The sequence below is a fragment of the Monopterus albus genome, unplaced genomic scaffold (genome assembly GCF_001952655.1).
Source record: "Monopterus albus unplaced genomic scaffold, M_albus_1.0 scaffold57.1, whole genome shotgun sequence".
Taxonomy (NCBI): domain Eukaryota; kingdom Metazoa; phylum Chordata; class Actinopteri; order Synbranchiformes; family Synbranchidae; genus Monopterus; species Monopterus albus.
Window position 1 is genome coordinate 1,577,912 of NW_018127937.1, and position 27,950 is coordinate 1,605,861.

The window sequence follows — 27,950 nt, forward strand, 5'->3', positions numbered from 1 at the left end:
TTTATCCTAATCACTTTGACTTAGTTTTCTTATTCTTTTTATTCTACTTTTATTTTATTTTAGTTTCTTAAATGGTATGGCATTCAATACTAGGTGAGAGAGAAACTGTATTTTGATCTTCTGTATGTCCTGCACATATAGTGTATTGACAATAAAATTTTTGATCCTTAATGAGTCGTGAGCAGCACATTTTACAGGCCAAAACTAAACTAGTTAGTGCTCTGGTTCTGAATGACCTCAAACATGTCTCTGGCTTTTCCGTTCTGACATTATTCTTTTTTATGACTCAAGAGGATACTGATTTATCTCTGTGATGAGCTTCAGTCAGTTGATTGCACAGTTCTTTTTTTTTTTTATTTTGTGTAATTTGGATGAACTGACCCTTAAATTTTCCTGAAAATTAGGGCTCTGTGGAAGAAGGGCTGCAGTTCTCAAACTGTGGTGTTGATTTGTTCACTGTCAGATTTAAAGTCGAGAATCAGAACTTGAACCTCAGTCACTACTGCCAAACCCAGTGTATTAGAGAACAGAACCAAGTGAACAAAGACTGTCGCTGTCTGAATTTTTTATAAATACTTTGTTCACTCCTGTGCACTGCATGTTACTGAAACACATGCACAGTGATGGATCCTCTGCTGGTTCTCTGTGGCTGATGTTTACAGGGATGGGAGTCGACTGTGGAAAGAACCGCTGAGTTTTATTCCATCTTTGATCATCAGCTGTTTACTTGTTTGTTAAACCCCCCGCTCCCCTCGGTGCCCATCCTCAGAGATCTGACTGTGTGTGCAGGCAGTTGCATCAACAGCAACGTTTCTGTATCATCAGGTTCTATTGCACACAGATCTTGAGTTCTGTTCTTATTAGAGGAAGCTCATATGTTATGAATTAGCTCTAATTCTGGGTCAAAAGCTCAGCATGTTATTAGACACATTAGTGCAAGTTATCGCACTTCAGTTTATCATGTCTTATAACTTACATCAGTGAGTGAAACAGTCATTTGTCATTTGGAGAGAGACCACCTCAGGAAAACAGGTGGCAGGTCTAGAATTAGTGAAATACAGTGGGAGCGTCTTGGCACAGCAGGAGGAATCACATGGCCCATAGAATAAATGACTAGTGGCAGAAATCAAACTAGTGCAGACCCCCCTCCCCCAGGCCGCCTTTGTCTCTGCAGGGAGAGAGGTGGGGAGGAGAACTGTTGTAGGTGGACGGGTTGACGTGATTAACGCTGATGCTTTGTGTTTAGCATGTTGCATAATCATAAAGGGGATTGGCCTGTAACAAACACTAAGTTTAGATGTCTCGGATGAGGCAGACGTATTCCTGACAGACAGCATGTCTTTATTTTTACCTGTTAAACACTGTGACACATGCAGGCTGCACCAGAAATGCATGTTTTTCGTGACTATTTTGTGGTGGTAGAGGTCTGCGCTTCTCACAGTAAATATGACATATGACAGTATTTCTACATAGAAGTCTGTAGAAGCGTCCAGTGATTTAATTTACTGCAGATGTCTCTGTTTCCTCCCTCCCCCTCTTCTCTCGTCCCTACTCAGGAAGCCTGGTGCTACACTGGAGCCTCCGCCTTCAGAGCTTCTCTCCTCTGGATCTTATGGCTGAAATGGTACGTAGGCTCAGACAAAGGATGAGAATATAACTGAAACTGAGGGGGATGAACAGACGTGAAGAGAGCGATGTGCCTGAGCATGTGTGGCCCTTTTTTTTTTTTCTCAAGTGTCACCTCAAGCTGGGCTGCTTGAGGCTTAGACAGGATACAGGGCTGAAAAGAAAGGTGTCTTTTTATAAAGAAACTTTGCTGCTGTAGCAGCAAGAAAGCACACCTCTCGCCTCTGGATTACTTTGACCCTGTAAAGGTCAGGGACCATGAAGACGGGGGAATAAAATCGATGGCTCATGTTAAATTCTCAACTTCAGTTGAGAAAATCTTTGCAGATAAAGTTACCAGAGGAGCAGGAGGTCTGTTTTTGGTTTGAGAATCAAACTCCTGAAAAATCTAAATCCATCTTCATATTGATGTAAAATCCTTTAAATCTGATAAAGACATTTTCATTCACATATAACATCACCTGCAGCCAGACATATTACAGAGAAAAGTACCAGCTAATATTGGTTTTGCTCTGTATGTGCATGAATAATGGCTGAGGTTAAGGTGCTGCCTCTCTTAGTCTAGACTCTGAGTCTAATTGTACAGTTCAGAAATTTTAATCAAGTCCTATTTGATGTTTGGTGTCGACTCCTTTACAGCCACTGACTGAAGTGTCCCAGAGACAGTGGCAGACATGGACTACTCGATGGCCAAAATTATGTGGACACTTCTGTCCAGCAAATGAGCACATGGGTGACTCAGCCAGTAAACAAAGCTGGACTGTTTGGCCCTAAAAACAAACCACTGACTTGTCTGCGTGTTGGATTATTGTCCTGCTGCATAAAAAGAACATAGGCACTGTTCATCCAGTCTGGATATAAACACCCTTGATGACAGTCGGTGGGTCTCATGCAGGAACAGTTTGGTCTTATGCCAAATCTCTGACATTTTCCTGGTTGACAGTGAGCTGTTGTACCTGGGAGAATCTTCCAGATCTGATAATATGGGTGAATGCCACAAGTTCTCATAAATATACAATGGCTCATGTCACCTGGGAACAAATCGGGCTCAGTGTTTAATGCAGAATGTGCTGGAGAAGAGTCAAAATAATGAAAACATGTCAGAAGGTTGTGAAGAGCTTCTGAAAGACGTAGTTGTTCACTGTGTGTAAAGCTCCTCGGTGTGCACGCATATACAGCTCAACTCCACTTGCCCTCAGTCCAAATGTTATAACAATAATGAGTCATTTCTGATTTTCATCTGCCTTTCTGGGCAATAAAAGGGGTGGAACCGGCTGGTGGGTTAGACGCAGTTTGTGACTGATAGAAACATTTTTGTTTTGTTCATTTTTTTTGCTTAGTGCGGCAGTGACATAGCTCACTTTGTGCATCTCATCATAAATGAGAATGTACCAAGCCTTTAGGTTGGAGTAGTATGATTTGATGGTCTTTATATCACATTATCCAGCCCATCTCCCCAGCCCTGTGGTTGCCACAGTGTGTTTGTTCCTGCAGCTCTGTGTGTGTGTGTGTGCGTGCAGTAGAGTGTTTATTCTCTGTGTTCATCTCACAGTCCTTAAGCCTGTGTCATTTATCTCATGCAGTTCCATTGATTGTGCCCGTTGCTCTGCCTGGCAGTGATTGGACCCTATTCTCCCCACTGTTCCCAGCAGCAGCAGAAAGGCAGCACTTTAACATGTTCTGGAGCCGTATCTCAGTGTTGCCATGGGATGTGTGATAAGAGAGGTTTCCTGTTGTAGCGGTTTCATTTAGAAAATTATGAGTTGTTTTTCTCTTTAAATTAGCCTCATTCAGTCTGGACCCAGATGGCTGCTAATACAAGGGACACAAAGCCTGTTAGGCAGATGACAATATGACTGCTTAGAGATAAAGACTCAGCAATAAAAACCCACTGAAGGTCTGGGAGTGTGGGGGGGCTCAAGTTCTTGAGTGAGCAAATAAGTTAAGGGAGTGAATTTGGCAAAGAAAAGAGAGCGAGGGCCGAAGTTCTAGGCAGAGCAGAGAATAACTCGCAGGGAGATGCAGAGAGAAAGTGAAGGGACCGGTTCTGAGTCACGGTTGTCTGGGCCCAGAGGATCACTGCTGTTCACATTGCAGCTGTTGCACTTCCAGGTTAGGTGGCTAAAATGAAAAGCAGCACGACTCAGAGACATGACAGGATAGCCTAGAACCAAGATGAGAAGCTTTAAGAGAAAGTCAACAGTGTCTCTGCTCACTGCCTCCAAACTTTGCCCTGAGCCCTTGTCACGTTTTCTCATGAGGCCGGTCTGCTTACAGCCTGTAGCAGTGACGGTGCAGTGTTGCCTTAGTGCAGCTAAAAGTTGTATGCCACAGGCTGAATTGTTTGTTGTAAATTGCACTTGATTTTCATGCCAGAGATCATATTTCACTTCCTCTGGACAGTCTACAATGGGGCCCAGAGGCAGAGATGCTGGCACGCTGACCATCCCTATGGCAGCGGCCACTTTTGGCTGTTGACGACTTTCAGGTGTTGGGAGGGTGAGGACTTGACTGGGGTCCTTACAACTCTTATAACAGCAAGTCAGAAGATCGTGGAAGCCCTCGGCCTCACCAGTGGCCCGGTGCGTGGAGGACAGGAGGTAGTACAACATGCTAACTAGTGTCGGTTCTCCACAGGTTAGGTGATGATAGAATAATTACTATGATAAGAAAAGAGCAGGACTCCCTCTTTAACTGAAGAATCCCTCAGAGTCTGTGTGGCCACAGGATCTGATTGAACTGATCTTAACCCTAAGGAGATGAAGACAGTGCTAAGTATTAAGTTTCATGCAGCTGCAAATACACAAAAATCTGTAATGATGTTTAAAAAAAAAAGTGGAACTGGTCTTGAAAAAGAACAGAGATGTGCTTCTCCTGCTGATGTGAAACACAGTCCTGTTTCTCTTTGAGTAGCATCTTTTGAATATTGAGTTTCTTGATGAGCTAGATAAGCGAGAATACCCAGTGTGTTGTTGAAAGGTCATTTCACTTAGCTGTGCTGTTTGTTAGTACATCCCACACAGCAATGAACTCTTTATTGATTGTTTTAACCTTAAGGAAACGTAGGTTTACCTGCTGTTTCTCATCAGGTAACTTTGTTTTGTCCTCATTTACATTTCCTTCATTTTCATTTTATGATTACATTAGTTTCAGTCAAGGCTCACTTGTATCTAGAAAAGATGAAAATCCAATGAAATGGATTTATTCACGTTTTTTTTCCAAGGAACTAAAAACTCAAATCAATTAATTGACAAAATCAGGAACAATTTTAATTATCAATAAGCATTTTGCTGTTTTCTGACATTTTATAGACCAAGCGATTAATCAGTTAATTGAAAACACAACCAGTAGATTAATCAATAATGAAAACAATTGTTAGTTGCAGTCTTATTAATTAGTATCATCTGCTGGTGTGTACTCTACTGTTGCCAGAAGCAGCGTGCACACAAACCCACTTTTACCACACACAGGCTGTATGAATAATTCATAATCTATATGTTCCTGTATCTCTGTGTGAAGGATTGCGCTGTGGTTGGCCTTTAGCTTTTTCTCAGGGAAAAGGTCAGTGAGCGGGATGGTTCACAAACTGAGAGGAAACCCGTCGTCTCCTCTTCCACATGATGCTTGGGTAAAGTTCGGCACTGTTTCTTTTTGAAGGAGGAAGTTGTTATTCAGTGTCTAACGGTGTAAACGTTCATCGGTCATTATCTGCTTTCATATTTAATGAAACTGTTTCTAAGAAGAGTAATGTTTTCTAGGCAACACCCGTGGTCACTGGTGGCAGCAAGTTTGCTTTACTAGTATGGAGGTCTGTTGGAAGTAATGTGAGTCCACCAGTGAGGGCAGCACACACACCTGCAGCCGCTGCTGTGCCAGAAACCAGCAGCTGCTGTCTCTGTTTCCAGTGCAGCAAATCAAACTGTGAGATAAGACGATTCACTGCATCAGGATGTTTTTATAAAGAATAAAGTCCACTACGCTGTAAGGGAGTAGCCGACCCCCCGTTGAACGTATGGAGGGAGAACTCATCCGCACAATAGTGGCACAGACGGGAGTTGTTTACCTTGGTGGTGTGTTCCAGTTGTGCTGCTTGTCACAAACTCACTGGAGCTGCAGCTTGTTTCACGGACAAAAATGTCTTGATGTGAACCACTGGTGCAAACAGCAGTGACAAACACACTGCATGTCCTGTGGCTGCTTCACAACAAAAGCCACCCTGTTACGAACAGTAATGGTGTGTGTGTACACTGTTTACAGTGAAGTCCCTGTGTGTGTGTGTGTGTGTGTGTGAGAGAGACACAGTAACTTGAATCCCACGTGGGCACGGTGGACTTTGCTATTAGCAATAAAACTGTAAAAGCTTTAAGTCTTGTAACTTTGAAGTGAGCATAAAATTATATTTGTGTAATATCAGCTAATATGGTGTAGATTTCCTTGTTCGTGTGGTCAACCAGAAAGGACAGCAGGCTGCTAAAAGCATCTGTAACTGCAGAGCGAAACATATGAAGCCACTCATTAAAAAGTGGCACTGAGTGCTGAAAGGGGCCAGAAAATGAGCCGAAGGTCCTTAAAGAAGCCAATTAGCCCTAATAGGCTACAGTTTCTGGCAACCCGAGGGAGAGGCTGGAGTACACTTTTACTGTATGTGTGTCCCATTTGTTCTCACTTCTGGTCCCTACTCATTGACATAGTACAAAAATGTACACATAACTGCATGCACCCACACTATTTTGTTGTGCCCAGATTTCTACCTCTGGGAGATGCTTGATTGGTCCCCGGTGTCCGTGCTGACAGTTATTGATCGGGGAATAATGGCTGCCCCCGCCTCTCAGTCCAGAGGACTCATTCTGCTGCGGCTCTTATTCAAGCTAATTCTAGCAGGGGAAGCGAGGGAGGAGGACGAGGAGGGACAAAACCAGAGGCTCCTCAGTGTCTCAGGAGGTCCATGTTTGATTTGAGAGGAGTTGGTGTTTATACCGGGTGCCTCTCTGGTCCTTTCTTCCACAGAAAATCACCACCCTTACCCAAGGCCGGCCCAAGGCGTAACCTGTGCTGAATCCACACTGTATGTGTGGCATAGGTAACGTGTTGCCTCGTCCCCAATGCCATAGCCTGATATGCACCTCTCCAGATATGTAACTGCAGGTTGTGGTGATGCAAATATGCCATAGCCTGACATGCACCTCTCCAGAAATGTAACTGCAGGTTGTGGTGATGCAAACAACAACTGTTATCGGTTGCATCGCGTTCCCTCATTCTTGTTTCTCAGCATCTGGACAAGGAAGGGAAAATGCCCCTGGTTCCGCCTCAGTCGGTCCCACGGTCGTACAGACCATCTCCTCCGACCTCTTCTCTCTTATTTGTGTTGCAGTAACCTCTATTAGTTTCAACTCCAACATGACCCACTCAGTTTCAAAGAAACACAACACGGTGGCTCAGACACATCATGTCATTCACTGTTGACTAATTGTTGCTACTTTTGTTTCACACAGTCAGTGAACCTGACTTTTCCTGCAGATGTTTCCCACTGAAAGCCGACCAGGAAGCAGGATTTTCACCGACAACAGCTTGATACAGAACAAAAAGAAAACAGTGACTCAGATCGGTGTTTCTGTACGATGACGGTCTGGGGGATAAAGGCCACTGTTTGAGAATTGGCTGTAATTATTCATTGCAGATTGTATCATTGTACGCCATATGCTTCTGCTTACACTTGTTCCAGCTGTCAGATAAGCACGGTTTAATTAGTGTTTGGTTTTGCCTTAATCACATTGATTTTTTTTAATGGCATCCTGTGTTGTGAGATGCATGTAAATGTGTCCTCGGCCAAAGCCACATGCTGGTAATATACTCGAGACTTTGATTTGAAGTTTGAAAATGGTGTCGATTGAGGAGTTTGTGTTCTGATTTTCAACAGTTTGAATGATGGTGATTGTGAAAGGATCGTGACACATTGGATGAATGTGGTAATCATGTCAACAACAACACATCCCTCCTCGTGCTTCAGTCAGAATGGCAAAGAAAGATGAATTTGCTATTTGGCACACACATCTGCAGAGTCTGCCACAGTTTTTAATCATTTCATTCAATCTGAGAAATTGGCTGATTTCCTATTTTCCACCAACAAAACATGTTATCAGTGATTCCTCCGCAGTTGTGATCGTGCGTTCATCGGCAGTATGTTCACGTTTTTCATCTGTCGATGATTTTGGCCTCATCCTTGAATCTAATTGGGGCTGCTAGTTATTAGATTTGCAGGTGGCAATCGTACGTACAAAAACGCCATTGAGACCTGATGATTGCTTTGAATTGAGGGGCTGCCACCCTCCCTCCGTTTACTTCACAGAGTGGGTTGTGCCTCCTCTCCGATCATGATGCTTGCAGCAGTTTGGAGCAGAAGAAAAAGCAATTTCACACCAAAAAGTACCAGGAGCAGGAAAAGGGAATGGGAACTAACAACAGGAGCCACAGAGCGTATTATGGAATGCTCCGCTAATACAACAAACACAAAAAGCACATTTTCCCCCATTTCATTCAGCCGCGGCTCTAACAGATAAACCACGGTACAGACTTGGCTTGGAGAGCCCAGAAACCATTAAGGTTGCAGAGGGATGAGGTGTGACATTTGTGTAATGGAGACCAGTGTGGGTTTTGTGACCCATGCTATTGTGGAGTGTGATATGAGACACAGATGTGTGAGATTGGCTGTCTTATCTGCTGTGCGATATGGCTAAATGGAGGCTCTGAGGAGGTATTCGCTCGCTCCCCCACCAGCAGAGACGGGTTTTATCACCTTGACCCTTTTTGAAGCCTCCTTTTCATTTGTTTGCTCTTGGCCTCCGAGAGCTGGGGGCTATTGTCAGAGCCTGAAGGCGCCAATAACAATTATTCTGTATATAATGACTGCTTTGCACTGAGAGGCATTTACATAAAGGTTAGAGAAGAGCTCATGAATCTCATTAAATTTCTGTTTCCTGAGGCCAGGAAGCAAGGCAGTAAACATTTCAGACACAATGTTCACATGAAGCTGGCTAAATCTGAAAAGTCTTCTCTCAGCATTGACTGTCCGTCCACAGTCAGCCGACACGTGTCACCCAGAACAGCTTTATTTTAAAATACACTTAATGTACTTTAATGCACAATGAAGAAAAGTGTAAAAATGTCAACCCCACATTTTAATGTGAATGTGGAAACAAAGCGCTTCAAATCACAATTATTATAACCTCTGCTGGAGCAGGGGGTTATGTTTGCACTAGCATTTGTTTGTTTGTTAATAGCACAACTCAAAAAGTAATGAATGGATTTGAATGAAATCTTTCGGAGCGGTAGGGTACGGTGCACTGGACAGTTGATTAGATTTTGGTGATGATCTGTTGCATAATTTGGACACGCTGTTTTTCTAAAAAGATTATTTGCCACTGTCAGTGCTGCAAAGGTTGACTGCAGCCACCACTGTCAGTGCTGCAAAGGTTGACTGTATCTATGGAGAACTGTACATACACATTATGTCAGTCTGCACGAAGTATTTATTTAGCCTTTTGCGGCATTTTCTGTTCACTCATGTCAGTGTACTATGTAAAGCTGATCTGTTCACAGTGTGGTTTGTTCATGTTGCTAAAACTAGTTGACATGCTACAACCAAGGGGATATTCCAGAAAGAAGGTTAAGTTAGTTCAAGGGTGAACCTGAACCATGATCTTGTCATTCGGATGGTGACGGATAGTGTGAGCTGACACTGGATGTTTTTGTGTGCAACGATTTTCTGTGAGAAGTTGTGTGTTATCTGACAGAAAGCCGGAGTGCCAGTAGTTTTGGCCATCATAGGGCCATCAGGTCAGAAATACCTGTGACAGGATGAAAAGGCTGGAATCAATTGATGTTTGGCATTTTTTATGATAAAGATTATTTAAAAGTGCAGTTGATTATGTTTCTGGTGACTGACTAATCAGTTTGCCATTTTGTCGCTGAAGCATTAAAGAAATCAAACAGGAAATTATGCTCCATGTTCAAGATGTCTGAACAGAATCTGTTTCTTTTGGATTTGTTGTTTGACTCCATGACTGACTCCATACAACCATCACACCTAAACACAAGGCACCGTCTGTTTTGTTGAGCTCACACACTTGTGACTTGTGAACACAGAGACACACAATCCAAAGTAATAACAAGAACCCACCAAGTCTTAATTAATTGTCATTCATCTGCGTGTTCAGTGACATGCTGAGCAACGAGGACTACCAAGGGAGAGTGAGGGAGCAGATAGAGGAGGCTGGCCTATTACGCTCTATTTAGACTGCTCATTTTGGAGGAACTCCGCTGTGTGTTGTCCTCTTTACACTGTCTCATCCACAGAGATGTGAGCAATGTGTAAAGGGAGGGGGGTAGGGGGTGGCGGCTGACAGTGCTCATCGTGATGAGTCACAGATGCATGAAGGGAACTGGAGCGAGGTGGGGGCCCATATGGGTGGAGTCATGCCAGCAATGATATGATTATAAACACAATGAAAACATTTAGCAGATTGTATTTGTGCAAATGATAGTTTCATCTGAACCAAGTGGCAAAACGGTACAGTTCTGAAACACGTGTCACTGACGTACAGGATGTGGTGCAGTTTAACTGTAGCCTCAGGAAATTTTGAGGTCATACACACAGGAGGTAAGAAAGGGTTAACATGGTTCAAGTCCCACTTATTGTCTCAACAGGTACAGTGGCAGGAAAAATCTGGGGGAGGCAACAGTGGGGTGGGTAGAGCAATTGTCTCCCAACCGGAAGGTTGAAGGTTCGAATCTCAGCACCTGCAGTCCATGTGTTGAAGTGTCCTTGAGGTCGCCGTCCCGCCCCCCCCCCCCTTGTTGCCCCCGATGGTTAGAGCCATTGGTTGAGTTGGCGCTGCAGATGGCTGCCTTGGTTTTGTACCGGAAACAAATTCCTTGTGTGTAACATACTTGGCCAATAAACGTCATTATCCTTAAAAGTCACAGCGCTATTTCCTGGTTTTCTGCATAAATTGGTCATGAAATGGGATCAGATCTTCACCAAAGTTACAAACATCAACAAACACAATATTTCTAAGCTGATAAAACACAAACAGTCCTGATCTTTCATGTCTTCATTGAACACACCTGCTAAACACAAAAAGTGATGGTGGACAAAGTCACGGTAACACCAGGCTTCTGATGTCTCTAAACCTCAGCTGGAGTCAGGTGTTAGCAAACCTGGAGTCCAGTGAAACGAGAAGGTGGTGTGATTTAGAACCTTGACTTATAAAAACAGTCAAACAGTCTCAGTGTGCTGTTCACAAGCAGCATCAGCTGATGTGAGCTGGGAAAAGGAAAAGAGATCTCAGAAGATCTACGATCTTAGCTGTTGATTTGCAGAAAACCAGGAAATTGCCAACAGTGCCATTACAATTTCTTGCGACTGTACGTTGTGCCTCTGTGTCAGTGAACAGTGGACTGCTCTGGCTCCTGTGCTACATGACTTGACTTCTGAATGCGTGATATGTCAAGCTAAAACAGGCAGGTGTCAAAGAGCCACTGTTCAAAAGTGCCCCATTGTTACAGCTGCACACATTGCTATTTTTCATTAACAATGGGTTAAATGACTTGAGTGTAAGAACTAACTTCTGATTGATGCTCAGTGTTCTCATCGTTGTTGTTTCCAGCAGAAGGAAGCTGCTTTTTTAAAAGAAAAACCTCTGATAAACCTACTGTACACTACTAGTTGCCATTGTTCCAGAATAAATGTGGCGCTTAGACTTAAACTATCATTTGAAATGTTATGCCATACTTGTCAGCCTGGGCTGGAGCTGGAATGATTTGTTTCTCCATGTATTTTGCTACATTCAGTGACAGCACCAAACACAGTGGGACTGTGGGGGTGGGGGGGTGGAGAACAGAGTGGTGGACGGAGCGTGCCCTTTCCCTCCCTGCCTCTCTGTGCCTCTGAGGAGTCGCGAGCATCATTTGCAGGCAGTTTTTTGTGAAGCTGAAATATTACCAGACCTTGACATTTGGCAAGGGACAGAACAAGCTCAATTGGTGCATTTATTAAACTGTCAAGGCTGTATTTGAATGTAATCCGATATCCTCTAAGGGGGCAGTGGGTTATGTGGTATGATATGAATATATGTATTAAAGGCAGACTGGTTCATTTGTACACTAATGTGAGGTCAGGCGGTACCATGGATGTGGGCACTTCTCTACTGAAGAGGAGGTCGTGGTTCACGAGTGGGACACCACCTCATCAGATACCACTTTCCTCTCTAGGCAGAGCCCAATCTCTGAGCAGCCTACTCATTTAGCAGAGAGAGACTTCAACGTCCAGGTACAAACAGTGACCATATCACAGTGGCTGAGGGAGTATTGAGGTGGATGAGCTGTGGCGAGCACTGCTCATCTACAGGAACAGGATCCCCCATTCAGATAACGTGGCTGGGCTGAGGTTGTCACTCGCTACGCAGGGTGTGTGTGCCTCTGAAAGCACACACATGTCCATGGCTGGAAGAGAGCACTGTATCTACAGACCGTGTTTGTCACAGCTCATGTGCCTCAAAGGGACCAGGAGACTGTCCATCTGTTGCTGTTTGGACTCTGACTACAAGCCTTGTGAAACCAGCTCAGATGCAATTCTGAGATTCACTGGCATGATGTTAAAATAATTTAGCTATTAGTTAACTGATAGAAAAAAATTTAAAACCCTTCAGTTTTTTTATTCTTATAGTCCATAAAAATCTGCCATCCACTGTCCTGACTGGTGCAGATTTGTCACTTCAATCTGTTTTCACATTTGTCTGTTTGCTTCCCAGAAATCTGAGGCTCATACATGGGCAGGCAAGCTAAATACGGTGTCCACAGATCTGGCAGCCAGTCGTGTTCACCTGCAGAGTTTAACAAACCTCTGGTCTGCGTGCAGCCAGAACCAACTTTCCAGTGACCAGGAGTGGGAGCAAAAGTTTTATTTGTTGGCAGCCAGTCATCTGCAGTGCACAGTATTTGGATGTAAACCACACCCTGGAGCTTCTTTCCACTGTTTACTGTATATATTCACAGTTTAATGTTAGTTTATATGAGACACGTACTGTTTTTGGCTCCCTGGTAGTGGCCAGACTGAGTAGTTAACCCGCTGCTAGTAACCCAGTTGGTTCTCTGCTAGTAGGTTGTATCTGAATCAGCTGAGAAAACAGAGGTGCTGACACAGCCTGACTCGCAGCCAGACTGTCAGTACGTTTGCACATTTAGTCTTTTATACAGTTAATGCAACATTCCCTGTTTTTCACAAAGGAATTTTTAACACCTACTGTTTACTGGTGGCAGAGCAGCGAACAGTTACAGGATTTTTACAGTAGTTTGTAATGGCTTTTTAAAAATTACATTTCTGCTATAAAAATGCTGATTCATTTTGAAAGGCATTGATGGATAAGGCACTTTGTTCTTTTGTTTGGAGTGCTCGTTGGAGATTTCTGTGACAGTGGTCACGACAGCTGTGAGACTGAGGAACAGGATAATTGAACAGAACTGGTTGAGAAAGATGGAGGGTGCAGGGGTCGACTGTGGCGCTCTGGCCTTTTCCTGCAGCCCGAGTGTATGTGAGACTTTCAACTGCCCCAAGACGTGAATGTGAGTGTGTATCTGTGTGTGTTAACTCTCTGAGGACTGGCAGCGCTCTCCTGCCCTCCTTATTACAAAGAATATAATTCTATACATTATTAAACTTGTGTCACACAGTGACCTTTAGAAATTCTCAAATTTTTCACAGTGCCACAGACTCTGCCTTCTCTTCTGAGCCCACTCCAATTTGGAGCGTTCTCCAGACTCGCTGAGTGTCTGAAGAGAAATCTCTCACAGATGGTTTAAAATCCACCAACAGGCTTGTGGAGGAATCACAGTATCCACAGACTCCTGATCCCGTTTGAAGTTATCAGAGTTCATAGTCACATTTGTCTGTAGTATAGATTCTTCAGTTTGAGCAGTTTTGACCAAAATATGTTGGTTCATGGTTAAGTTCTAAGTTCAATGCTGTTTTTGAGCCTTACATTTTGGCATAACCTTTGATATTCAGGGGACTATTTTCAGTGGTGGATGAATCCTTAGGATAGTGTGTGTGGGACTGAGACACAGTAAACTACAGTGTGTGTCAGCCTGTGCAATCTTATTAATGAAAGGTGTTCTGACTTTTGTTGCAGTTGGAATTTAAATGGATCTTTCCTTAGAGTTGACATGTCAGTCAAAGTGTGGACACAAGTCCTTTGTCTGAGGCTGGGAGGAGATCGTTGGTGACTTCCACCAGTTCAGTTTCTGTACTATGATGGACTGAAAATCCTCAAACAAAACATTCTTGTGCAGGTAGTCACATAACTGCTTTGCAGCAGGATTTTAGAAATAAAAGGGAGATTGGATATCGGTCTATAGTTAGTTAGGACACCTGGGTCAAGAGTAGGCTTTTTGAGTAGAGGTTTAATTACTGCAACCTTAAAAGCCTGTGGAACATAACCTGTTAATAGAGAGAGGTTAATCAGATCTAGTATGGATGTGTTGATTAGGGGAAAGATGTCTTTGAGCAGCCTGATCGGGATGGGGTCCAGGAGACATGATGATGACTTAGATGAAGCAATTGTTGAGGTCAGAGAGATCTATGGGAGAGAAGTAGTCCAAGTATAAATGAGGTCTCACGGATGTTTCTAAAGCCATTGTAGTAGATGGCACATCTGTGAGAGTTGTTGAAATGATCTGAATAATTTTTTCTCTAATAGTTAATAATAGTTATTTTATTTGTAAAGAAGCCCATGACTACTGTGATCTAAGAGAATGTTAAGCTCAGCAGCACTGTGGCTCTTTGTCAGCCTGGCTGCAGTAGGGTACACGATTTGAATAATTTTGTGGTTTGAGTGAAGTCCTCATGCTTCTAAATGGTTTGAGGTATCCTAAATTTAACTGTAAGAGGTCCATTATGTGCCTGTATGACCCTTATTATTTCAATGTTAATGTTGAGCTGCTGAAATTTAACCAGCAGTAGACCCAGCTTTATAATAGATTAATATTTTGCATGGCTGTGGGAGGTTGATGGATATTACTGTGGAGATCATTTTAATATAACATGTTAGCCAGCATGATCTGTTAAAGGAGTGGGCAGATGGTGAGAGCAGTGTGACTGAACAATAACCAAACATGCGAAGAGATGCAGCTCGCTGCTGAACAGTAGCCAGGGGATCCTGGTGCGGAGAGAAACAACAGAATCTGGACAGCAACAGAGAGAGAACAGAACATAGTTCTTTAGAGAGCTGCGACTCCTCTGTTTGGCCCTGCTCTGGTCATGCTGCACAGTTTTTGTATCTTTACCTTCCAGGCATTCGGCTGACGCTTATATCCAAAGCTAATAAGTGAAAACCAGAGCCCTCCTGCCGTGACAATGCAGTAGAGATAGTGTGTTCAGGTCTCACATGAAGTCAAATTCAGTAGATCTGGTTTCCATGTTGCTTGCACCAACTGCTCTGGCTAAAGTCCCCTCAGCTTGATGTGAGACTGCATTTGGACATACAGTATCCAAGGACTGCCGATGTGTCAGTGTGTCTCCTTCACACAGCAAGAAGGTGTGAGGTCATTTAATGGCTTCAGGTGCCGTTGTTCTCACAGGTTTGCCTTTAAAGGGTCGGTCTGTTTGATCTGACATAAGGTGATATAATCAGTCACTGCTGGTGTTACTGATGTGTGGACGTGAGCTGAGGCAGAGTCCCAGCCAGTCGACACAGAGCAGCAGAAACGACGGAGCTTTTCACTTTCAGACAACTTTGTGGTGTTGATTAATAGACTTCAGGGACGAACATAGATTCATTAAAAACAGAAAAAAAAACATTAAGCATAAAAACCATGTCCAGCATTACATCTATTATTCATCACTGCTTTAGGACCAAATTTCACCAGAACTGATCCCAGCTCTGCCAAAAGTTGCAGCTTGTTTATTTCACTTTCAATTTATTAAATAATCAGCAGCAAAGTAGACGCAGGATTAAGTGATTACCATCTCTAACCTTTACAACCCCATTAGGAAGTCATGTGGTATTACAGTCTAGTCAGTGATCCAAATAGAAACACTGCAGGTTAGTAAGGCACAAAGCCAGCTACTGCACTGTAATAAAAGATAATGCAATGAGGACAAGACGTTTGTGTATGAAACCGCACTTTGTTGCCTGTAGTGTTGTTGTGTACCCAGTGCAGACACTCACCAGATGTGAGCTCCGGCCTCGGACTTTGTGATGTTAGTTTGCCTCCCAGTCGCACACGCTGACTCACACACCTGCTCTGTTCCTTTCTTCGTTGGGAGCCTCTGTGTCTCGTCAGGGTGATCATTAAAACACTCACCGTGTGTGTGTGCAAGCAGACACACTTAAACATCTACATCAGATGCTTCTGGTGCTCTGAACCAGAACACACCACCTGTCATGGCTCAGTTTGTATGTGGTTGTAGTTATACCACACTGAACAACTGTGTTCAAATGGTGAAATATATCCACCGGATTAGACGTGATATTTTTAGGAGCTGACAAACTCTTGGGACATGTTTATCGCTGTTGAGAGAAAATGAACTTGTTGAATGCCAGAGACAACCTAAATTCATAAGGGCTTGTCCTGTAAGGGTCCAGGTTCAAGTGTTAAACTACTGGAACTAGCACATAACTTTTAGTTTGTAACATAGCGGCATGTTAGCATGCTGTTACAGTAAGCATGGTAGCATAGTGAAATTTAATGTTGTTTCTTATAGTAGCTTTAGGTTCAAAGTTTCTGAATCTCTGAAATCTCTGAAAGTGGAAATGGAAAGTTCTGTGCTTCAGTCCTAATCTGATTCTTGGCCCTGTCTTATTCTCACAGTATATGGTCCCTTCAGGGGCTAATGCAGAGAAGTATAATCTTTCCGAATATCAATGATTTCTTTATCTGTAAGACTGGAAGGGAGTCAGCCTTTTCTGTGACTGCTTAAATGAAGTACAATTATGGATAGACCACAATTTTTATGCCTAATTGAAAATAAGACTGAATATACAGTGTATTGTGTGATGAATCAGCCAGTGCTGGGGGGTTGGGGTTTGGTCACTGTGCCTCTTTTGAAACCCTGTCAACCTATGGTGAAAATGTTAGTGTTCTTTGATAGTGAGCTGGATAAACAGATTGGTGCTGTGGAAAAAATACCTTCCTTTAGCTTTTCAGTCATTTCTTAATCACCATGACCTGGAGAAGGCTACTCATGCCTTCATGAGCTCCAGGCAGGAATACTGCCATGTGCTATATGCAGGACTTAGTCCTCACTCTTCTGTCTTCAGATGGTGCAAAATGCAGGAGCTCACCTCTTAACTTGTACCTCTAAATGTAAGCATATTACACCTGTTTTGTCTTCTCTTCATTAGCTTTCTGTTCATGACAGGATAGAGTTTAAACTTCTGGTGTTTGTTTTTAAGGCATTAAATGGTCTAGCTCTCCCCTGGCTCTTTTAACATTTGAGTCCTTGTAGGCCTTCTAGGGCCCTCAGATCAGCTGATCACTGCTTCCTGGAAGTACCAAAAACTAGGTCCAACAGATGGGGGACCGGGCCTTCGCTGTTGCTGCCCTGAAGTTATGGATACTTTTATATAAGTTTACCACTTGAGCTATGCTTGATTTCAGATGTTGCTTCCTTTAAAAATGTGTTAAAAACATATCTATTTAAACCAGATTTTAACTCCCAGTGGAGTTTTTGACTCCATAATAAAATTGTAAAAACAGACTGATAATAGTATATGAGCATAAAATATTAGCAAGCTATGTTAGCATCTTGAATTCCAGGCTCATTTCAGTAGTACTGATGACAAACATAAGCCACTATATACACTTTGCAACATCTACTGGTTGTCCACGGAGTATACAGTGTTTTATACTAAAACACACTACCCACCACACCACACCACTGTCACCTCCCCAAGGTGGTGGGTTAGCAGCCATCTCCCAACCAGAAGGATGAAGGTTCGAATCTTGGTGCCTCCAGTCCACATGTCGAAGTGTCCTTGGGCAAGACACTGAACCCCCCCGTTGCCCCCGATGGTTAGAGCCATCGGTTGAGTTGGCACTGCAGATGGCTGCCATTGGTTCTGTACCGGAAACAAATTCCTTGTGTCTAACATACTTGGCCAATAAAGGTGATTAACCTTATCCTTATTATCCTTATAAAAGGAAATGATACAAAACTTACACTGACACACATCAGTCAGCCTCCAGTTTTAGAAATCAAATCATATCCAGACACTATTTGAATTATTATTTTTTTCCCTCCACAATTCACCAGTTACTTTTCAGGATCCTTCTCTCTGGGCCAAAGTGTGGTCGATGAACTAAAACTGCCATCGCTGATAGTTTCACAGTTAGTTTTACAGTGCTGACACAAGGTGCACCCACAGTCGCATAGTCACACTGCTGCACACACGTTTCTGCTGAGGCCTCATTTTCAGGACACACTGGATTGTTTCCTCTCCTTGTGGATGCATATAGCTTCTCATGAATATTCAGTGTGCACAGAGAGGCCCCAGATGTAACCATTAGGCAGAACTAGGCCATGTAAATATAATTGCAAAATTCCATTAAAGTTTAAACTTGAACAGCATCCCTGAATCGAAGGTCTTTGCAAACATATCCTCTCTGCACATTGGCGTTGGCTCCAAAGTGTAATTGCTCCTCTATTATTAATGTAAAAGGTACACGTCATAGACTTTTGTCTTGATCACAGTTTGCCACCAACTCATCTGCTCAGCTGTTTCTAAGATGTTGGCAGTTTCCAGTTAAGACTGTGTTAGTCATCGTCTCTTCCTGTCTGCTGCTTCTCATCTCTTTGTGTAAACAGGGATGTTGACTGCAAACTGCCAGCTGCCATCATGACCCAGTAATGGTTCTGCAGGCCTTTAGGGTGCACGACGTGGGCATGCACAGCACTCTTCCATCGTGTGTACCATTTGCTCGTGTGTTTCCATGACAGTATCTGTGGGAACAGATATGTGTTTTATCTCTGCCTCTGCCATCTCGTGCAGTTTGCTCTGTGATTCCAGTATGAGCTAGAGAGAGATGAGACCTCTGACATGTGCATCAAAGTAACTGCATGCACAGTCTATTGTTGATGCAGCTCTAGCCACTGTAGTTCCAGATGACTGTTAATGACAGCTTTCCAGGAACTTCAAATAGAAACGATTCCTTTTGGCTGTAGCTTCTGACATGAGGTTATGGAATGGATATGAACTGTCACTGTGGTACACATTAATAAAACTGAAAGAAACAAATCTGTGTTTTTCAGAGTGTAGTGTAGGCACCAGAGGCAATTTTGTAAATAAAACCTGGAATGCTGAGTTTAGCCTTCGCAAGCTAGATCAAACAATGCAGGGGAGCATGAACTGCTCTATGATGCTGCACACACCTGCTACACACACACTCTTGACCACTCACAGGGAGTGTAACAATATGTTTCAGATTTATACATCAGTTGTGAATGCTGTGTGGTTTTCAATCCAAAGCACATATTGTGATTTCATTGTAAAATAATCACTTCCATAATCAACAGTTGAATTTATAGTTGTTTAGCACTTGGATTCAGGCTAAAATCACACATCTGTGATTTTAGCAGAGGTCAATGAATGGTCAATTTTGCTCCCACTTGGAAGCCGAGACCTTTTCAGGCCTGTTGTTTCAGAGTGTCAGTTAGTCCAGAGCTGTATTATAGGTGTAAAAGCAGCCTCACCACACCAGTGTGGTGCACTTTAAACTAACTGGTGTGTTTGTTAGCAAAGCAGGCTCTACTTACAAATGAACTCCTGTGCAATTGTGATGTGAAAGCAAAACAGACCAACTACAGGATTTCATTAGAGATTTAGCATGAAACCCATCTGCTGATTGTAAACTATCAAGAAGTGATCTTACTGTATGTGAGTGACAGAGCACCAAAGTGAAATATTAGAACAGAAATGAGTTGCGATTGTGCCCCATCTGGTGTATTTTGGTGGTTATTTACTAAAAAGGGATACCCAAGCCATTTTCATAAATGAACTACAGTATGTGGGATCAAGCCTGGACCTTGTCCAGAGTTGCCCTTTCACACATGTAGCACACAGCAGGAGGCAGTCCATGTCAGATGTGTTCTCACATACTGGAAATACACCACGCAGAGGAGGTGGGACATGACGCGGTCACGTAGCTAGTTTGTAATTTGATCATAAACAACTGTGTCTCGCTTTGTCTGATGATTATGGCACCGACTCTTAATGACAGAAGTTCCTGAATCTTGTAGTGTCTCCAGTTAGATAATTTCATTGGTGTCTTCAATGTAAGTAACTGGGTTTCTTCACCATTAGATGTTTGTATTCTTCTGGTTTTGCACTGGTCACATGATAGAGCGTCACCAACACGCCCACTAGCTCCATGTGAATACTAGAAGTAGCTGTTTTCTCACATGGGCTCACCTCAGCTCACTCGGATGTGGCAGAGTAAAGTCCACTTAAAGTGCGGGTGGACTAACTCAGCCATTTGTGTTCTCACATACAGCTCCCCCGGATAAGGTCTAGAGAATGTCAGGGTTCCGGTGCATGTCTGAAACCTGAAAAAAAACTGGAAACCTGAAAACTTAGTCTCTGTATGGAGATTACTGAAAATACCAGTAATATAGGAAATGACCACCCTTAACATCTCATTTTCAAGAGTGACTCAGTCAAGACGGCAGCGCAACGTTTACAATGACAGTTCTTCACTTTGACGACAAGTTCGTTCGTTTTAAGACGTGAATAAATAGTAAAACAAACCGTTGTGAACACGTGCAGTTGAAGCCTGATGACCATTTACCTGAAGCCTGTTTCACAGGCACTACAGCTTCTGTGCAGTTTTACGGTTGCTCAAGTTAAGTGAAAGAAGTGCACTTCATGTAACACTGGGCCCTCGCTCTCACATTGGCACAGCTATTATTTACTGTTCTCATTTCTCTACTCTCTTAATCTCTCGCTGGTGTTCACAAATACACACACAAGCGTACACTCAGGGTTTTCTTTATGAAAGCACTGGACCATCTGTGTCTTTGTGCAACACTTTTCTATGCTTTCTCTCTGAAAACAATAAGAAAGAGGAGCTTCCTGGTAAAGAGCATATCACAGTGGTGCATTTTAAAGTCAAGGACACCGACAGTCATTTAGCTCAGTGTGCACTCATTTGAGAGCTGTACCAACTAGCAGTTCTGGGTCCCTGCTAGATGCCACAGCCAAGTGTTTACCAGCTTTTTCTGAACCTCAGCAGGGCGTCTTCATATTTAACTCTGACAACCACTGAGAGTGAAAGTCAGTCCATCCATTATCTCAAATACCTGATCCCTTTCTGCTCACTCTGCTTTACAGGAAAGCTCTCAAACTTCTATAAAAAAAAACTTTCTTCTCACTACCTGCCTCTTGCCTCAGTTTTTCCCTTCTCTCAGTGCACGACCGCTGTCCTCCCATGTCTCCGCAGGGAAGTCACACCATTGCTCCTTGATTGTCCGGGTCAGTGGGGAAGGATTTAGAGGGCGTAATGGCACTGAATGATGGTGATGACACGCTGTACGGATGACAGAGGACAAAAGCTGTTACTTGCCTTGGAGGCATAGTTGCACTGAATGACCAGACATAACAGCTTAGTCAGTGTGACAGCTTTCATCTAAAGCAGCTGGCTGCTCCAACAGAGGTCAATAAACAGCAACCGGTGAATGGAAAGTCACTGTGAACGGCACAAACACAGCTCAGAGGCCAATCACTTCAAAAACACAAGGACAAGTGAAATTACAGTTGTTGACAAATGCATGTTGTAGCAATGAAACAATTAGTGTTGTAATTAATTTGCAGAAAATCCATCAGTAATAAGTTAGGTAATTGAGTAAATGTACAGTTGTCTATCATCCAAATATGCACAGGCCTGTACCACTTTGCACTAAATATTTTTTGCTTTTGATTTGTTGGTCACATCAACCAGAGCATTTGAAGACATCCCTTTGGCTCTGGGCATTTCTTTACTTTGACATTTGAGCAGCAATCCTCCACCCTAAACAAACCTATGGCTTGTTTGTTCATAGCCTTTGACATGAATCCAGAGGAGCATCTCTTGAAACAGGAGCAGGAAACAGACAAACCTGAAACTGGAACTTCATCATATGGTTAGGCCTACATAGTGTGGTAGTGGGCAGTGAGCACATTTGCATATAGTTGAATATTTATGACTCCTGGAATTCCCAATGAGGAGCAGAGACCACAGGTGTTTTCACGCGCATTTCAAACTTATTTTTTATAGTAGAGTATTTTTTTTTATATGTATAAATATCACTGGTGGGGTCCGAGGACCTTCGTCATCATGGCTACAGTAATAAACATGTGGATACAGCTGTGGAATGGTTGTGTAAAAGAAACCATGATGACATTTTGTATGAATACTAAATGAATCCATAACAAAAATAATTATTGTAGTCTTGGTAAACTCCATGAGCATGTGGGATATTCTCGCTGTGCTTGAAGTAGAGAGGAAAACGGTCTTCACAGTCCGCAGACAGATGTCATTAGAACCACATCTGTGTACATGCATTAGAGGAGCACTGAGAATACTTCTGTCAGTTAAGGTATTGTAGACTCTCTCTGTCATTCTTAAAGCCTTTTTAGTTTTTAATCTTACATATTTCTCTACAGCCTTAAAAACCTGTGACTAAAAATGCAACAATCAAAGTAAAATTTCTTAGGAGCTGAATACTTAGAACTTTGGTCTGCTATGAGTGTGTGTTGATCAGGTTTGACTGACAGCCAGGACAGTCGCTTTAGAGAAACACGACAGATGTAAAGCTGCTACTGTTAGTGAACATCCCTATGTGTGGTGTTTATCCAGCTAGTCCTCACATGGCAAACCTTGTTTTTGGGTGAGTGTTCACAAAGACAAGCCACAGATAATTCACTCAGCACAGCTATGTACTGTGTGTGTGTGTGTGTGTGTGTGTGTGTGTGTGTGTGTGTGTGTATGTACAGTCTATGTTGATTAAAGTAGCAGGTGGTAGATTAACAGAAGTGACACACTGATGATTTGGTGTGTGTGTGACTTTGTGTTTGCCAGTAAAAAGTTCTAAATCCAGTTCTTTTGTTGGTGAAGCAGGAAACTAACAAGCTAATGGAGGGCTTCCTTTTCATGCTTCCTCTGTAAATGGCTTTGAATATATGTATGTGTGTGTGTGTGTGTGCGGTAGGCCTTACTTTTACTGTCACTCTTTTCTACTCCTTGCATGCTCTTACTTTTACTGTGTCACTCTTTTCTACTCCTTGCATGCTTCAGTTTGTGAGTTAGTTAACTGCAGAAGAAGGACTTGGTCTGTGGAGTATGTCAGGGAGAATATGAAATCACATAAAGTAGCTATGGAAGCAGTGTTAGCCTGAAAAGACCTTTTACAACAATGTGATGTGAATATCACTGATGGCTGAACAGCCAGGCTAATGAAATGGGGAGATAGATTTGGTATAAAGCTTTTAATAACAGCTGTCGCTATTTTTCTGCCTGTCAGTTTGACACTTGAGGGATGACTAATGATCAATCATGATATATTCTAGTAATTAAAAAGTCCTTATTAAAATGTGTTTCTGATATTTTGTTCCTCTGTGCTTTCCCGATGAAGTGGCTGTGTCTCTGGCGCTTTTCACTGTAGCTCTCGGCCATGAACTGTTCGCGTGTGGGTGTGTTTATCATTTCAAATCAAAAGGCTGTCGGATCACCACGGATGTTTGAATGCATTGTCGGAGGATGGCAGATGAAGGCTGATGCTGATGTTGCAAACAATGGAAGAGGACAATATGGCGTCTCCAGCCGAATGACGGTGTGAGTCCTCCACTGATGGTTGACAAAAGAGTTGATGATGAATATACAGTAACACACTGTTTGGTCACTGCAGGAGCCAAAGAAGGCCAACAGCACCTCTCACATTATCATACCATAACACATTATAGCACAGGTGCCTTAGAATCTTCCAATAATACTTGACCAGAATCTCACATATATTATAAACCCCAGACTGATTATGAATGTGACAATGAACCATTTACCAAAAACAGTTTTATCTTAATAAACTGATATGAGTGCTGTTTTTAATACAGTTAGTCTGAAACATTTACCTTTTTTATACCAAAAAGCAAACAGAAAAAGGCTCCGTTTACATAATAGCTGCATTATAAATTTCAACTCTCATAATCAACAGAGTCTTAACAAGGTGCAGCAGGAGAGAGGTCAGTGATGACTGATTTCACCTGCTATTATGCCAAGTGGCACCACGACTATGTGTTCGACAAAAAACAATTGAGTCTCTTGTCTGTGTCCTGGTGAATATACTGTCTTCATGCCAGTCAGGGGTGGTTTGGTCTTCAGATAAATTATTTGGCTGTGTCTCCGTTATTCAGTTTATTACCGCTGCCAAGGGCGTGGGTCATTGTTTATTTAACAGCATAACTCAGAGTCCATGAAACAATTGATTAGATTTTGGCACTGATCCGCATTATAATTTGGATACAGGAATATTTATAAATATTCTTCACCACTGTGAGTACTGGAAAGGCTGCTGACTGTATGTGAGCCCCCTTGTGGCCAAAGTGTGCAGCTGCAAGGCTGAGCATATACAGAGACAAAGCCCTGGGTTAGTGACAGCTGCCCATTCACTGTCAGTGGAGGCCAAGTGCTGTCACTCAGCCCACCCCGCTGCATGAGACAGGGACTGGAGGAGCCCAGCGAGGAGACAGCTCACAGCTGGGGAGAGATCTACTTTGAGCAGCGAAAGACGGGTGAGAGCCTAATGACAGAGATTTAAAGCCAGGCTCAAAGCTGTTAACATTTTCATCCTACGACTGGTATTATGCCAGTTTATTGAGTTGTTTTTCAGGTGACAGAGTAACCACAGAGATTGAGACAGTGTGATCAGCTGTGTTTTTTGCTGTCAGTCTCTGTGTAGAGGAGGGAGGGGCTATGCTGCTCTCTCTCCCTCATGCGCACACACACACACACACACACACATTCACAGCTGAGCAGAGGATGTGAAGGATCACTCCATAATGCAACAACAAGTCACAATGTGACATCTTCACCGATTTGCCTGTGGTCCCAATTTTACCCCAAACCAACGATTCTGTCATGCCTATCATTTTTCTCAAATAACTTTCAAACTAATAATGATATTAGTGTCATTCCAAATGCTGGGAGTAGTTTTTCACGGTCAAGCAGTATGGCATTATGTTAAAAGTGAGTTGCCCCCTGGAGGTTTGCATTCTCTGAGTGCTGTCTAGTTTAATTTTGCTTTAGTTTAGTTTCATTCTAAATTACATACCTATAACACACTTGTCCCAAAGCAGCAGTTTGGCTTTGTGTTCGTACCATAACTGTCCAAACTATGAAGCTGTTATCAATAGATATAAAACTATGAACAAGTGTAAAAACACTATTTTGTTGTGTGACTTAATCTTTGCCTATAATTTGATTTATCCAAGTTAATCCATTTAAATCACAAACCAAACAAAAGAATTGGATTTCTCACAATTATTAGGTATTTCTTTATTTGCTCAGCTCTGCAACCAAAATAAAATGGCAATGTGAAGCAGGATGAGCTTCAGCCTGAGCCTGTTTGCACTGCGGTGTACATTGTCACGGTGCAGTGGCTCTTTAAAACAAACAAAACAGCTTAAACAAAGGACTGTCAATTGCTTGTCAAAACACACGTCACTAAGTGTAACACATTCACCCAAATCGCAACATAGCATACACACACTTTTCAGAAAAATCATGAAAAGAAGTTTTAATGTCACTCAGCGTTAATCATAATATAAAATGGTGAATTGACGGGACGTGTGTAAACATCCAACATCTTCTTTTGTTTGAAAGACCGATCAGCATGTCACCTTCAAAACAAGAGCTTCAGCCTTCAACGGCAACCTAGCCTTGAGAAAATGCCAATAAAATGACTTAACTTGAAAAAATAACTATATTAAACCAAACTGAAGTTCCTTTAGTGACAGTGTTTTCAACCAGAAACTGTCTGATGAATGAAAGAGCTCGTCTCAGTCTGATCCTATGAAATTTTTTGGGAATTAAACCAAGCTTTCAAAATACACTGTAGTGAGATGTGTAATGTCTAAGATGCAATGGAAAAGTTGACAGTAATATTTTTGCTAATAAGACACCAGCAGTACCAGGCAGGACTTATTTGAATTCCAACACAACATGGGTTCCTTGCAGGGTGTAGAAGTGCCTTTAAAACCGCCATCACTTCTACGAAGTCCTCATTAAATATCCCCTTTAACTCAGGTCTTGCATCTTCTGAGAAACCACTGAGCAGCTCTGTCCTGGAATGACCTGGAAATTCTCGTTTCCAAGGGACATTTTCATTTGGAGATACCTCGCGTCCTCCGCCTCCTCCCTCTGTTGCTAGGTGATAGAACTTTAACCCTTCCCCGTTGTGAGGGTTAAAAGGCTGTAGAAGTAACCTTTAGATAAAATGACAACCTTTCAAAGATGGAGCAACAAGGGGACAAGCATCGCCTCTGTTGGTTGCTTTTGATAGTAATCATAATTATTAAAGAAGTGCAGTTCAGTTTAAAGAAAAACAGTTTATAAAGTTGGAAAGGGGGAGTTTAAAGCAGTTGTAACAGAATAGCCAAATACAGGTGAAGTAAAAAAGGCAAAGCACAAAACACAAAGAGCACCGTCAAAAAGCAAAGTCCCATTTTCACTGTAAGCCTCAGAAAGCATTAGCTCCACAGTACCTGTCTTTACTGTGTACTTTTGTGTGTCCCCTTCTTAGAATATGACAAACTTATGAAAAACCCTGCAGCTATATTGGATCTTTTCTCAAATATTGAACCAGTGCTTGTACTTGGATGTTTTTTCCTTCTAGTATTTCAAAAGCTTATTGCTGTGTGTGCCTCTCCCTCAATCAATCTCCCCCCATGTGATTGTTGATAGTCTTACAAAATGTCAGGCTTTGAAAGAAGTGCTTCCTTTATAATTCACACTGACTGACATCAAGTGATATTTAGTGCGGATATTTTTGCTCATTCAGAAATGATTGGCTCAAGGCATCTGTTTTAAGAAATCCTTATGTGACTCATCTGCTGTGGACACTTTGTGGAAAATAATAATACACTAAATGTCATAAACAAAAAATAGATGGTCAACACCACTGTGCTCAAAATATTTGGGCTTTCTGTTTTTTTGTTTGTTTATTTGTTTTTTTGTTTGTTTGTTTTGCTAGTGATATGTTTGAGCACCTGCACTGCCTGCAGAGTGATGAATGATGATCAGAGACGTCTTTTCTCCTGGTTTAGACAAAACCAGATCTGGGTCAGACCTGCCTACATTTTAACTCTCTGTCATTACAAACGCACAAGGTTGTCATTATGATGTCAGGCCTGTATATTAGGAGAAAAGATATGCATCAATCATATTTCATAAAGGTGTCTCTCAATTATCCAGAAATACACACAGTCTGACATTCATTTCTCATCCCGACCTTCACTACAGCAGACACTTGCTCTAACTTTACACCACGTTGTTTTTGTAAAATTTGATGAACTACGTCACGGGGAACAGCCTCTGATCCCCACAATTATAGAAAAAAACACACACCCCAGCTTCAGAAAGTATTACAGATCTGTTTGCTTTTGCAAAATTACACTATTGCACATTCATTTAGCTGTAAACTGATAAAGACCAAACTTTTTAGAAGTATTCATTCCCTTAAATCTTCTTCTCTTTCAAGAAGCCCCGTGAAGCATTTATCATTGTGATTCTGCAAAGAGAGAAAGGACTTTTCAAAAGCTTGGTTTGTCCGACTTGTTCCGAGTCTTGGAAAACACTGTTTTTCCCTGTATCAGTGTCAGAGGTAACATTTGCCTGCAGGTGCATTTAATTGTGTGTGTGTGTATGAGGATCACTGGTAATATGCCGCTGTTGATGTGACAGTGGTAGCCATTAGTCTACAGTAATTTACTGCACATTGATGAGTCGTAACCAATAAAAGGACAATATCATTACCAGAAAGTGTCCTCGGGTGGTTGGTTTGTAATGAGTCTGTTTAATATTCTGCAGTGATGGGGCTGCTGTATTGGCTTTGTGTGAGGTAGTGTTTGTTTGGAGAAGACCTTGAATATGAAAACATGTCCGAATCAACAAAAGCATGTATACATCGTCATACATACACAATAATGCAGATTCTGCTGATGCTTTCTAAGCTTTATTGTTTCCAGAATAGCAACCATTTTCTAAATGTGTAGTTTTAATGAATTATTTATTTATTTATTTAT

The 27,950-nt window shown here is 42.3% G+C and overlaps 1 protein-coding gene across 8 annotated transcripts in view; it reads left to right on the plus strand.

Moving 5' to 3' along the window:
• Positions 1–27,950, plus strand: part of LOC109961624 (SH3 and multiple ankyrin repeat domains protein 2) — a 172,659-nt gene that overhangs the window by 11,760 nt on the left and 132,949 nt on the right. For 6 of the 8 annotated variants that reach the window (XM_020602590.1, XM_020602594.1, XM_020602597.1 and 3 more), the window contains one exon: positions 1,557–1,624. The exons of 1 other annotated variant lie outside the window; for it this stretch is intronic. In XM_020602590.1, the coding sequence (XP_020458246.1) occupies positions 1,613–1,624 (12 nt within the window). In that variant the 5' untranslated portion in view covers positions 1,557–1,612. Of the gene's footprint in view, positions 1–1,511; positions 1,625–27,950 lie in introns of all 8 variants that reach the window. One more of the 8 variants, XM_020602593.1, reaches the window with a different exon arrangement.